At 34.5% G+C, this 15,065-nt stretch overlaps 1 protein-coding gene across 1 annotated transcript in view; it reads right to left on the reverse strand.

Annotated features, from left to right (window-relative positions):
• Positions 1-226: 226 nt before the first annotated feature.
• The window catches only part of LOC145989918 (integrator complex assembly factor Brat1-like), a 37,688-nt gene continuing 22,849 nt past the window's right edge, over positions 227-15,065 (reverse strand). Inside the window, exons 6-9 of the mRNA XM_083125428.1 lie at positions 13,619-13,799; positions 10,992-11,164; positions 4,836-4,933; positions 227-2,036 (exon numbers count right to left, since the gene is read on the reverse strand). Of these exons, the coding sequence (XP_082981554.1) occupies positions 1,244-2,036; positions 4,836-4,933; positions 10,992-11,164; positions 13,619-13,799 (1,245 nt within the window). The 3' untranslated portion in view covers positions 227-1,243. The remainder of the gene's footprint in view (positions 2,037-4,835; positions 4,934-10,991; positions 11,165-13,618; positions 13,800-15,065) is intronic.

Consider the following 15,065-nt stretch of genomic DNA (forward strand, 5'->3'; position numbering starts at 1 on the left):
TTTAAAAACACTTTACATGTAACGTTAGAAGGTAGAAACGTTACATGTAAAGTGTTCTTAAATCTTAATAAACTGCCTTGGTCAGCAACTTTTACATCTAAATAGGTTCAGTATATGTCAAATAATGCAGAAGTGTTGTGCACAGATTACAAATAAAATAAAGACCAATATATACTTCTCTATTGAAATAATCATTTTATTTTCAGTTTTCCATTAAACATGGTGAAAATGATACTCTGACAAAGTATGTGAGAAATGAAAGATATGTTGTGGCTGGGAGCAGTGTTGTAAAGATGAATAAATAGTTAAATTTATCTTGGATAATGGAGCCATTACTTTTTAGATAAAAAAAATTTCTAACTGAATGAATTTTCTGTTTATAGGATTCACAGATACGGCAAGTTTTGAATCGCCTCATATCTGTGAGGTTAGATATGCATCACCACATGTGGATAAATCGCTTCTTCTGAAAGCCTTGTTTGAGCCACATGAAGGAATGTTAAAGTGCAAAGAACTGGTACTAGTAACTGTTACATTTTCTTTTGGAAAATCTGTCAAAAATCTGTCAATATGGATATGCTTCAGAGAGACCGAGGACTGAGATTAAAATGAACACAAGAGTCTCTATACCATGTGATAGTGAAGACAGCAATTTTAAGTTATTTGAAGGTTTAGAATAATGAAGGTTATGGCTCTTGTGAATAGTTTCTTTGGCAAATATTCAGTGATTTTTTTGGCACATTATCGAAGATAACAGAGGACTTGTAAATTATACATAAGGCTTTCCTGAAACATGAGTATCTAACAGAAAGTAAGCATTTAAGCAGAGGCATCTCGTGAACGCATGCGTCAATTGTGGGAAAAAGGACAGCTTGCTTTGCGACAACATTCATGAGCATTTGTACATTCTAATTTTTTCATATAGGAGAAGCATTTATTTTACACGAGAGCGCTGAACTAAGGTTATATTACATATCTTGGATCTGAAGTGAAAGACAGTAATAATTCTTTTCTCACAATTGACACATGCGTTCACGAGACGCCTCTGCATTTAAGAGACTACGCAAGTGTTGCTTGTCACTTCCGGCTTTCGCTTACAACTACATTCTGCAAGATTCAAAAAAAGAACATCAACAGCTTAAGGCACACAAAGGCTTGAAAACTAAATGAAAGTTAGTGGAATCTGGTCAAAATCACAGTTTCCCAATAATTTCAATTAGTATAAAAAAAAATGTTGTTGACATTAGTAGCAATCCATTGCATTCGATTGCCTATTGTTAAATGACAGCAAAATGTCATCCAACAATGACAGGAGATCATCTGTGTAACGAGATATCCAGATGATCCTGTTTTCAAGTGTATCTGGAAGGTCCAAAGAAGATATTTGCTCCAAAAACACTGAAGCTGTCACGCTTTTCTCACTTGATTTAACTACATGTTCAAAATGTTCAATGTTCGGCAACTCAGTTGACCTCCTCACGTTCTTGAGAAGGTTTATGTCTCTATCACCGACTATTTCATCGATGATTTTGTTGTGAACTTCATCGTTCCCTGTATCTTCATCCATTTCCTTGTCTTTGAATTCACATTTATCACAATTTGCACCTTCTAGAGACTCGGTTTTAGATTCACCACTACAACAAGTTTCGCTATTTGCAATATCATCTTGCACTATTGACAGTTCGTTAACTCTAACTAGATCACATTTAATGAGATGTTCTTTTAGGGCAATCAAAATTGACACAGTCTTCTTGACAACATTAAGATCACAGTCTGCCAAAGCATTCACCAAAACTTTTAAACAACCCATCTTGCTAAGAGAATCTAACACCATCTTCATCTTATTCTGAACCTCCTCCTTGCATTCTACTTCCAAAGGGGAATCCTTTGTGAAGTGTTCATACACAATACCCTGTTCTTCCAGGCAATCACCAATTACTTTCTCCCAGAATTCAAGAACGTGGATTTTAACTTCCCAGTGCAAATCGTCGGCTACAACAACCATTGCCTTGTGTAGATCTTCGGAAGATGCTTGCCTGTAAAGATTGTTGAAATGGTGTAAGCACAATTTTTCTGGTAATATTATTTTAGATATGGTCATTGGTGATTTTAACTAATGAAATTACTAATAATGACATTATAATGGTGCATGAAAGAAAGTTTGATACAAATGTGTGGTTATATTAAATCCACTTAAGAAATATTTAGTAGTTAGACAGCTCATTTCTAAATTATGCAGTGCTGTCACACAAAGCCTAAATATTTGTATCCCATGTAAAACTAAATCCACGTGACAAAAAAATGTGTGCATGTTTTATAATTACACATACATAGGGTGCCGAAAAATCCATGCAACCAAGACTTTCAATGTACTTGTACAAAAAACATAGGTAGGGTGTCCACAAAGTCATGCAATCAAGACTTTCAATGTACGTAACTTTTTTACAAGAGACATGAATATAACACTGGGTATTAACTTTGTCTATGTGGATATTTTAAAACATTAAACAAGAAAATTATTATCTTCATGAATGTTCAGTATGGGGAAAAGTTACTAAGGTGTAAAAAGGTTTTTGTACAAAGTAAAAACAAACTAGAATAAAAGACAGCTGTGGAGAAACTTGCAAAAATTTTTGATGTGTATCGATGATCTCTGTGAGCATTTATCAACCTGGTAAAAGAATAATAAATTATTATGCATTTTAAGCATTACAGACGATTTATGGAGTTAATTATGGCATTCATAAAGAAGTGTATTTTTACAAAATTCCAAGGTGTACTGGCAACATTGGTCATGTCAGAGGGTAGTACCAGGTGTGGCCAACATCTATGTTATTCAATAAATGCCCAGATTAAAGAAGAGATTTGAAATTGACTGTATAAAAAAATTCCTACCTAACCTACTTAATCTTTTTCTACAATAAATATCAAACCTCTTCTTTCATCTGGGCATTGATTCAATAACATAGCCGGACGTCGGAGCTTGTTTTCACATTCATGCTCAGTGCACTGCAAACAAGAAATATGGCAACCATACTTTATAACCACTGGCAAATTTCATATTATTATCAGCAAAAAATTCATAACTTTCCATCAGTTTACAATAATCTGTATTAGATATGTAGGAATGGGACAGATTAATTGGTACTCTATCGGTATTGGCCGATATAGGCATATCAGTTTACCGGTAAAATTACCAATTATTTTACCGATCTGATATATCTATAAATATCTTATAATTTAGTGCAAAAGTCTGTCATTATTATAATTTTTATGGATAATCTCCATGCTCTATTTTTTCAAAGAAATAATAAATGTCTATTTGTGTAAATATGCAACTTCTTATGCACTGCACTCACCTTGAAACAAACACTTAATAAGGAGGTTAATGATCCTTTCAGGTTCTTCAAGGACCATTTGGAATTTTATATCAGATTGGTAATCGGTATCCCTACTAAAATGTATTACAACATTATGTGGTTTACATGCTTCAAGAAATTGTAAATCTTGTGAAACAGTTACACATAAGACATGCATGCAGTAGAGCTGAACATAAAATTTAGAATTGCAATATATTGTACATACGAAAGTCTTTTATGTATGTGCATTTTCCTTAACATATTCACGGCAGCAGTACGAACATTTCCTTCACTTTCTTCATGCAATCAAGACTTTCAATGTACGTAACTTTTTTACAAGAGACATGAATATAACACTGGGTATTAACTTTGTCTATGTGGATATTTTAAAACATTAAACAAGAAAATTATTATCTTCATGAATGTTCAGTATGGGGAAAAGTTACTAAGGTGTAAAAAGGTTTTTGTACAAAGTAAAAACAAACTAGAATAAAAGACAGCTGTGGAGAAACTTGCAAAAATTTTTGATGTGTATCGATGATCTCTGTGAGCATTTATCAACCTGGTAAAAGAATAATAAATTATTATGCATTTTAAGCATTACAGACGATTTATGGAGTTAATTATGGCATTCATAAAGAAGTGTATTTTTACAAAATTCCAAGGTGTACTGGCAACATTGGTCATGTCAGAGGGTAGTACCAGGTGTGGCCAACATCTATGTTATTCAATAAATGCCCAGATTAAAGAAGAGATTTGAAATTGACTGTATAAAAAAATTCCTACCTAACCTACTTAATCTTTTTCTACAATAAATATCAAACCTCTTCTTTCATCTGGGCATTGATTCAATAACATAGCCGGACGTCGGAGCTTGTTTTCACATTCATGCTCAGTGCACTGCAAACAAGAAATATGGCAACCATACTTTATAACCACTGGCAAATTTCATATTATTATCAGCAAAAAATTCATAACTTTCCATCAGTTTACAATAATCTGTATTAGATATGTAGGAATGGGACAGATTAATTGGTACTCTATCGGTATTGGCCGATATAGGCATATCAGTTTACCGGTAAAATTACCAATTATTTTACCGATCTGATATATCTATAAATATCTTATAATTTAGTGCAAAAGTCTGTCATTATTATAATTTTTATGGATAATCTCCATGCTCTATTTTTTCAAAGAAATAATAAATGTCTATTTGTGTAAATATGCAACTTCTTATGCACTGCACTCACCTTGAAACAAACACTTAATAAGGAGGTTAATGATCCTTTCAGGTTCTTCAAGGACCATTTGGAATTTTATATCAGATTGGTAATCGGTATCCCTACTAAAATGTATTACAACATTATGTGGTTTACATGCTTCAAGAAATTGTAAATCTTGTGAAACAGTTACACATAAGACATGCATGCAGTAGAGCTGAACATAAAATTTAGAATTGCAATATATTGTACATACGAAAGTCTTTTATGTATGTGCATTTTCCTTAACATATTCACGGCAGCAGTACGAACATTTCCTTCACTTTCTTCTTTCAAAATATGCAGCACTTTCTCCTAGAATCAAAAAGACAAACCATCAATGTACTGTCTGCAATACCATAAAATAACATCATAATAATTTTGCACATCAAATATTCGTAATTACTGTACTTGTTAAAAGTTCTCTCTCTATATATATATGCAAGTTTTCATAACAGGAATCTGCATAAATAATGTTTTTTTTAACATACTTAACAAACTCTATAATTTTATCATGGAGTATCCTGCCTAACACCTATACTCAACATCTAGAATAACATGTTGAGAACGTCAACATCTAATAACAATTGCCTTAAGAAAACTTATTCCCAAACATGAGTGTAGAATTACAAATCTACCAATATTAATAATAGTTTGATTTCAAGAAATATTTGCTAATGCAATTCTAGGATCCACATACAGTACTAGATTACTAATGATCAGTATTACTTTCCTGTAGTTTATGGTTATTACAAGCATAAGAAAACAGTTTTTCGTTGTGACGTTTCAGGAGAACACACGCTCCTTTCATCAGACATTTATTTTCATTTTGATTAAAGATACAGTCATAACAATGGTTAGCAATTTTTTAAACAAAAAGAATCCCTTATATAATGGATGTTGTCAATGTTACATTGTTGTAATATAGCAACCTAACTGTCAAAAGAAGCAGTCTGTTTTATTTTTATTTCAGATAAAAAAATTTGATCACATTATTTTTTTATTTAAAATTATGAATCCCAAATATCATCAGGTATTTCAAAGTCGTCATTGTTTTCACAAAGTCTCTTGATGTTTTCTGTTACATTAAATTTGTAAATATGGTGGCTTACTCCATTTGTGAAAAAGAAAACTCCATACTGGATCTATGTTACCATTTTCATTATTTAATTTATTCCAGTGTTCTTCTGCAATGAACAAAGCTTCCCAGACATTCAACTCTATGTATCCCGTCAATCTTTTTAAAACCCTTCTCTTCTTAATCAAATACTTCTCTTCGATGATGTGAGCTGACAAACCTGTTTTTGGGTTTAGATTTATAATGTCCAAATCGTTTTCATGCCATCTTATTGCCATTTTCCTTGCTGTTTGTCCTACATAATCCTTTGAACATGAACAACTTATATTATATATTCCTGTGGTTTCCACATCTGGTAGAGAGTTTCTCATTTTGAATTCATTAAATGTACATTCCAAACTTCTAGGTAATCTAAAAACAATTTTGATATTAAATCTTCTAAAAATTTTAACTGAAATAAAAATAAAACAGACTGCTTCTTTTCACAGTTAGGTTGCTATATTACAACAATGAAACATTGACAACATCCATTATATAACAGATTCTTTTTGTTTAAAAAATTGCTAACCATTGTATCTTTAGTCAAAAAGAAAATAAATGTCTGATGAAGGGAGGATGTGTTCTCCTGAAACGTCACAACGAAAAACTGTTTTCTTATGCTTGTAATAACCATAAACTACAGGAAAATAATTCTACAATGCAAGCAATGCGTACATACAAGAAAAACTATTAATGATCAGTAACTCATTACTATCATCTATTGCATAACAGGTAATTCTTATTCTTTTGTTATAAATAGACTACTAAAGTGTAAATCACCAAGCCTGAGACCTTCTGTAAACAAACGGTCTCACCGATTCGATGTATCACTCCGCGTCAGCTGATTCATGACCGCAATCATCTGCTGTTACACTCATAGTTCCCCGCACCTATTCATTTTATATAAGAACCTCTGAATGTGAGAACCCACTCTCAACGCAGCTCTCAGACGAATACGCAGCCGCATACATTGTTACTCTCCCGGTCATTCTCTCTTTCATAACCCTTAAAACTGCAGACACTGGCACACCACTGTACTGGGATACCAACTTAACCACTTCATTTACTGGTTTCTCAGGATACCACTGACAGTACGTTACATAAATATTGAGTAGAATCTGTTTCTCACCCCTTTTCAAAGGCTGTCCTTGCTGGTGTTTTGAAAACAAGCTCGGAGAACACGGAGACCTTCCCGCACGCATAGAACTCGGCATGTTATTTTTCTAAGGATAAGTCAGGCAATATTACTAAGTTGCACTACTTCCTTGCTGTTCACATGATTATTTTTAGAATATAACCAATGTTATAAAATATCATTATGTACACAAATCTCTAAGCTCATTGAAAGTTACAATGCATATTACTACAAAATGTTCACACTTATCTTGCCTTGCCATGTCACCAAGTTATTTTACGAAGTGCACTATATTTGGCGGAACAAAAATCGTTATTAGGATGCTTGTCAAAGTTTCCAACCGCAATAAATTTACGAACTTTCTTTGTCTTGTTTTGATCATCTTCATCGATATATTTATTGGACTTACAGCAATGCATATGGCTGTTTATGCCCATTATACAGCGTGTCCGTAAAGTCATGGTGCACTTTTGACCGGTCACAAGAAAGCAACAAAACAAGATAGAAATGTGAAATCTTCACCAAATAAAAGGAAAACTCTCCAAGTTTCTTACCTATTTAGTGCAGTTCGATGTGGCCTCCATTTGTTGCCCGACACACATCTAAATGATACTCAAGTTCTTCCCACACATGGTTAAGGACGTCTGGTGTAACAAAGTGAATAACGTCTGTGCTCTGTTTTAAATGATTGATGTCGTTGAAATGTTCACTGTACACATGTTGCTTCACATAACCCAACAAGTAAAAGTCTAAGGGCGTCAGATCTGGGGATCGTGGTTGCCATGGCTTGACAGAACCCCTGCCTATCCACAGCTGGGGGAATGTTCGTTCGTGGTGTTGCGTCATCACCTGTGTGCGCACATGCTTGCACATCATACTATGGAAACTTGGAGAGTTTTCCTTTTATTTGGTGAAGATTTCACATTTCTATCTTGTTTTGTTGCTTTCCTGTGACCGGTCAAAAGTGCACCATGACTTTACGGACATGCTGTATATTTTATTCACATAAGATACAATTTACATAAAATCTACAAACAAATTTCAAATACACTCCTATCTATATCATCCTTAGAAATATGCATTACCATGTTATATCATTTTGTCTAACAAAATGCAAGTAAAATATATTCAATTCACATGCAAGAAAGAAGCCAAATTTATGGGAAATGATTACTGGTGCAAAGAGTTAACCATAAAGGTGAAGCAATAAGTAAAAAAAGAAAGTGCATTGGGTTTAAAGTGAGACGTCATTTGCGGCAGCGTATCCCATACTACAAATTGGCCATTGTTTTACCTTACATAATGAATCCTGTAACAAAGCTGGATTTTCGTGTGGATTATTTTACTTCTATGAGTTTGCAATGCTTTCTGCATGCACGTGGTTTTGTTTACAGAAGGTCTCAGGGTTTGTGATTTGAACTTTATATTTAAACTCTTGGTTCTTTATATACTTGCAATTTAAGTTTTAAAACAAAATAGTAATCATTAGATTTTGCCAAGCAGACTTGGCCCTACTATCAGACTAAAAATTACGGATACTCAAGTTTGGACTCCAATTGGACAATGCTCGCAGTGGCAACTTGCAGATTCCACAGTTTAATGAACATTGCTCTACCGACAGCATGTGCGGTATTGCCACGTTCAACACACATCTTTACTCCGTTGAATAAACTTCTGTATAAAATTGGTTTTGCAATATGAATTGACAATGATAATGGGTTTTAAAAACAGCTACAAAGAGCTTCAAAACAACACCAATATTGTATTTGTAGGACTATCCAATACTAAGAAAAAAATGTTTCACAAAATTAATAAGAACCTCTTTTTTGGCCAATTTAAAATATCTTAAAACGATCGTATTTAAAAACCTTTCTACCTGCACTGTATTTAAATTTCATCACAATATGACCAGAAGTTTTTTTTTTTTTTAATTTATAGAATATATCAAAGACAGCATTCATTTCGAAAACAAATTGGTTACCATAGCTTAACACAGAAGTGAATAAGCTAAATTTTGATGTAACTCTTTTTTATGTAGGTCTACAGGTTAATTTTTAATTGGTGTCCAAACTTTAGTATCCATAATTTTTAATCTGATATTAAGGGAGATTTCATAGAAAAGAGACAAGCCACACATGTAACTTTGGAACAAGCCAATCAACAGCAACATTTCACACTGTAGCAGAATGATGGGCTGCACAGGCCTGCGTTTGATGAAATCCTTAAGCAATACATGTTGCTTGTCGGTTTAGTGTGAAATCTCTCTTAGGGAGCTTTCAGACGAAAGTGACAAGCAACACAGGCCTCTCCAGTTTGTAAAAATGCATTCCCTGCATATGCATGACGAACACACTGAAGTAAAATAAAACATGCTATGGAGAAAATGATGCAAGCCAAGTGACTTGTGGAGCTTGTCATGTCAGTTCGGTACAAAAGGTTGCATTTATTTCTGTAGGTTTCCTGCACTCCGCTTGCAGACAATAACTTTGCAATATACAAAGGCTGTCGCAGAGAAGGTGAGACTAATTCCTGTATAGGAAAACAGCGACCTCCACTGGCTAGCAAATGTACTAGGGTGAAAATTTGGTTCATTAGCTGCCGATTGAGACCAAAATGAGCGCAATAGGTCAAAACGTTGTGACTGCATAGCAGTTAAAAGACAAGCATGTACATGGACCCCTGCAAGAATCATTAAAATGAAACAAAAAAATTACAAACCACAACATTTTTATTCAGAATCAGCCATATCGAGTAGACGTACATCTTTTTCAAAATAGGCACTATTGACAGCTAAGCAAGCATCCATACGCTCCTGCATCATGAAATGACGACCACATAAAGCGGCCTTTAAAAGTGGAAATAGCCTAAAGTCGCAGTGTGCAAGGTCCTGGCTGTATGCTGGATGCGGGAAAATTTCTATTTTTCTCTTCGTCGCATTATTCTGAAAAGCCCGCGCGGTATGCGGGTGTGCGTTATCGTGGTGCAATTTGAAGGAGTTCTTCAAATGGGGCCTCTTTTTTTTTTTATACGTGCTGGCGCAGAGTCTCAATGACTCCTTGGTAATACTGTGGTTCTACTCAGTCTGTCTTGATCGGCCTATGCCTATTGAAACATTGCATATGTTTTCACAGCACTTTTCCCGAAATGTCAACAATATTTTATGGCATGTCGCTGTTTACCTTGAATACTCATTGCGAGAAACTATGTTATAAACAAAAACCTGGAGGAGTAAACGAAACACATTCCACGTAAATCAACACAGCTGATCACTAACGTGGTTTCGCAACATGTGACAACTTGGTACGGAAACAGAATGAGTCATCCTACACGACGCGACTAGTGCCGAAACCATAGGCAGTGTTGCCAAGCCAGGAAAAAATCTGTCTCACCTTCTTTGTGACAGCCTTTGTAGATTGAACATCTTCCATGTTTTAGTTCAAACTCTTCTAACATACGCCTGTGTGATAAGGATGCATGGTGGCCCTCAGCTACATTGCCAGACTCCAGGCAGTGCAGAATGAAGCACTCAGAATTTATTTATCAGCGGACAGATTCACATCAAGTGTGAAAATACGTGACATCTTGAATGAGGAAACACTTTATGAATTCATAAGGAAAAGCAGAATGAAATTTTGGGCACTTGTACTGCATCAGTCCAACCCAACGATCAGTGAAATAGGACAGAGCGATCCAATATGTCACATCTACAAACTCCCCAATATGGATGGCCAGTAACGAAACTAACTTCATACATGCTTTGTACAATCAGTTAAAAGTTGCGAAGGTAGCCAGAGTTGTGCAAGATCAGTTAACGAATAGGTGACCGGAAGTTAAGCAAGTTGAATGACATGAAATGACACACTAACCATGAAAGGAACACTGAATATACTCCAATCCACAACAGATGCAGGGAGGAATGAAGAAATAAATAAGAATTCAGACCTGTTATAGTGATTAAGGTAAACAATTTTGATTCACCAGAGTCCAAGCAAGGACTGGAAGTCATTGATAATAAAAGCCACCAGGATATTGTGTCTGTCAGTAGGTTCATTTTAAGTGACAAGTGTCCCTAAAAGAAAAATCCACAACATTTTACACTGGAAAACTCCATGTCTACTAACCACAAGTTCCTCTTTAGCCAGGCAGTTATCCCATAAGGCTGGCACCTGGATCATTGCTGCAAGGCAATTAATGGCAGAGGTTCTAATGTAACTTTCTTCATCTTCCAACGCTGCTACCAGGGCAAGTTCACACAAGCCATTTTCCAAAATCACATTTTGCAGTGAACGGAACTCTGAAATACAAAACACTATTTACTCTTGGGAGTCATTAATACAAAGTAGTTATTTTATTGTCAAATTCTATTTCATAGTTCAGAGAGAGAATTTATGTATTACAAAACTAAGGTTTCTTCAAAGTGGATTTCTCATTATTGAAAAATAATAATAATAATAATCTAATATGAAATAAATCACAATTTAATTTATATTAATTTAGGATCCCTGAAAGTTATACAGGCCAAATTTTGCTTCTTCTTTTCTTAAACTTATGTATGCATTTACATCAAAAGATACAAACTATCACAAAGGAACTTTTCATTTAAAAGACACAAGATTTGAAACTTGATGACATGGCAACACTATGATTACCTCATATTTTCATGTCCTGTATATTTAAGACAGTCATTTTTTCAATGGATTTACGTAGTTACTTTCTAATCATGGACATGAGAAGGGAGTGACAGTCCATCAACCAAAAGCCTTTGGAATTTTGGATAATTCATCTCAAGTTACAGAAACGGCAGACAGAAATTACGTTCATATAACTAGAGTAAAAATACATTTGGATCGAAAATTGAGTGTAAAATACAGAAACCATGTTATGCTTCCATATTCTATCAAAAAATAATCCAAAAATTAATGGTTTCAGAGTTTTCAAAGTGCTGAAAATTAGTGTTACGTAAGTAGTGAAACAACATAAATTTTATGACTAAAAGTTCCCCCCTTTAAAGCTTTTCCTTGAATGAGATGTAAAAGTTATTGAAAAAATAGAATAATTACAAAAATCAGTTCACTAACTGTATGATACCTGGTGACCAGAATTAAAGTTACCCAACTCAACTCTACATCCTAACTATTATGCAATTAAACATAAATTGATATAATTCCACCTTTATAGAATTAATAAAAATAAAGAACAAATTATATTAAAAATTTCACCTAACAAATAAAATATAAACAACCAAAAATTAATAAAAAATTATTCTCATAAAAGTTAATATCAATAATAATAACAAGATAATTAATAAAGATATAAATCTGTTTGGGGCATCATAGAACTCTGAAATTTAGTGAATCCACTATGCAGACCATAGGGAAGAGGATGGTGATAAAAAAAAAAGTTCAATTTTCTGCCATGAGGTTGAAATGTGGCACTGTACTTCCATGATGGGTTGTACAAATAATCACGTTAAGTGATTTAGCAGAGTTATTAATTAGAAAGACTTTTGTTAGTGGCTGGAAGTTGCAAGAAAATAATCTCTCGTTTATTGCAAGATTGCAAGATAAAGGAATATCCATAACCAATTAGAGCAGTTTACGTCATTATTACAAGCCATCATGGAAGTACAGTGCCTCATTTCAACCTGGTGGTGGAAAATTGAACTATTTTTTTATCGCCATCCTCTTCCCCATGGTCTGCATAGTGGATTCACCAAATTTCAGAGTTCTACAATGCCTCAAACAGGCTACAGATGACTGAGTTGGAACTTTAATTTTGGCCACCCGGTATGTAAAAAGATAATATAAAACATTTGTGCTGGATATTCACTCGTCTAGTGGACTGAGTAGAGAAGTCTCCGCAAGAATATCATAATAATTTAGAATAAAAATGAATTATTTTAATTAGTTTATAACGGTTATTTTTGCATAATAGTAATCATAATCATGATAATTATTATTCTTTATTCCTGCTATTCAAGTTGTATCAATTGCCTGACCTCCCCCTCCCTACAAAAATTTCTGGTGATGCCCGTGCTTCTGACATAATCCTTTATTTCCTCTGAAGGGTTGGAAGCAGTGAGCTTCAGTCTCTGTGCTGTGCACATCAATATCATGTGCAAATACTGTTAGCATTGCAGTGCATTTGAAATCATTCAAACATAACTGCACATTTTGGTCTTCTTTACATTTTTACAGAATCTGACTCTACACTTTGTGAAAAAATAGAGGAAAACTGATCAATTCTGCTGTAAACATTTGAGAAGCAAAAATGGGCTCCTTTACACAGGAATAAACTTAATGCTTGGATAACTACATAAATGTAATATAATGTTATTTTGTGTAATATGTCTGGTTTTTATTATATTATATATTCACCATTTTAACACCGAAATTCCAATTTTATACCACTTTTGATCCTGAAATTTGACCACTTTTTGTACTGGAAGTCGATATTATATTCACCATAAATATGTGATCCTAGTAATACTAAAAAGGTAAAGTTCCACATGCATATAGCACCGTGCCGTGAAGGTACATTTAGGAAATGATGTGATCAGCACCATACTCCGGCTGCCATTACTCCCCAGGTACCCATTGATTTGAGGCTGGGTAAGCCCAGAGCTCCTTCATGCTGGGGCACTTAGATTACCTACCCCAGGAATTGAACCTGGGTCTCCGCAATGGAAGTCAGATGCCCCACAGCTGCAGCTGTCCCTAGTAATACTGAATACCTGAAATTTACTCACCATCACCAGGCAAGAGACTGCATAATTTCTCCACAACCTCCAGCACACTGTCCTTTATCTCCCAGTGAGGATCATGCATGCGTTTGTTAAGTGAAGAACACAAAGCACCTACATTGTTTTCGTCTTCCAAATTGAACAATAGGTTCTCAGATCTTACAAGGCGCAGCACACGAACAGACACCTAAGAACAAAGGTTTGAATTACACATCAAGAAACAAAAATCTATCAGTCACACACACATGCATAGGTCTGTGTGTGCCTGTATCATCAACTGTGCAAATCCTCTGGCCCAAATTTACATCAATACCTAGTCTTTATTTTTTTACCCCCATTTTTTTTTTCATCAATCCTTGACTATATTTATCCTCATTCATGCATTATTATATTTTGATTTTACGGTTAAGCTGATAACACTTAGAACCAAAACTCTTACAGAGTGACACGTCCTTTCCCATTGGACTAATATTCATTATTATTTTCCTTTCTCATTGTACAAATGTTTATTGTTCTTCCAAGTTCCCATTGTTATTTCTTAATCTTCGTAATTTGCTTTGTGTATTCTGTTGTTTATTCAATATTTTGGCCTATTACTGACGATGTCACAGAATAGAAATTTTCCTGTATGTGTGTATCTTGTCAAATCAGTTGCCATAGGAATTAATGACTTTTTTTTTATTTTTTTTAGTTTCGACTTTTGAATTTTTGTTGGTGTTGTAAAGAGTTGTCAAGCTGAATTGTAAGATGCTGTTATTTACTTGAAATTACACATGTAAGTATTTATCTTGGTAGGAAGTAAAATATACTTCTTTTACTTGGTAAAAACTTGACTTGGGTTTCATTTGAATAATAAACGAGGAAGTGTGACTCATACCCTGAGAGGCATCAAGTGAATGTTGCAAGTTCTCATATGAACATTTCCGTGTTTCATTTAAATAATGTTCTCTGGTTAAAAGAACACGTCAACTGATAGTGATGTACAAAGATTGTAACAATTAATAGTTGCTCAGAATATTGATTAATATTTGTGTGTAATTATTCCACTCATTATTATATGCATCAATTTACCATAAATTTTGCAGAATTACAACATATTACAATAGGATAAAAGGAAGGAGAGCCACAAGGGCTAAAAAAAAAAGTGAAAGATGAGAGAGGAAACACTCACCTTCAAACTTTTGTGACGGCATGTCACATCTTCAGGAGTAGAAAAAAAAGACTTGTTAAGTGAGCCACATGAACAGTGCAATAGCGTGGCCTGCAGTGTTGCCAGGTCCAGAAAGAAAAAAGTAGACAGTGTAACACACGAACAAATCATGTTGTTCCTTCGCCAGGCTGTCTAAAACTGTGAGTGCTGAAAGGTGTAGGGGGAGGTAAAGGGTGTTGCTGAAGGTGAGGGGTGGATGTGGATGTGGAGGGACATTACTGGGTGGCCTTGTTCAGGCCAGGG

This window comes from Lepisma saccharinum, chromosome 7 (assembly GCF_977018435.1).
Source record: "Lepisma saccharinum chromosome 7, izLepSacc3.1, whole genome shotgun sequence".
Lineage (NCBI taxonomy): Eukaryota > Metazoa > Arthropoda > Insecta > Zygentoma > Lepismatidae > Lepisma > Lepisma saccharinum.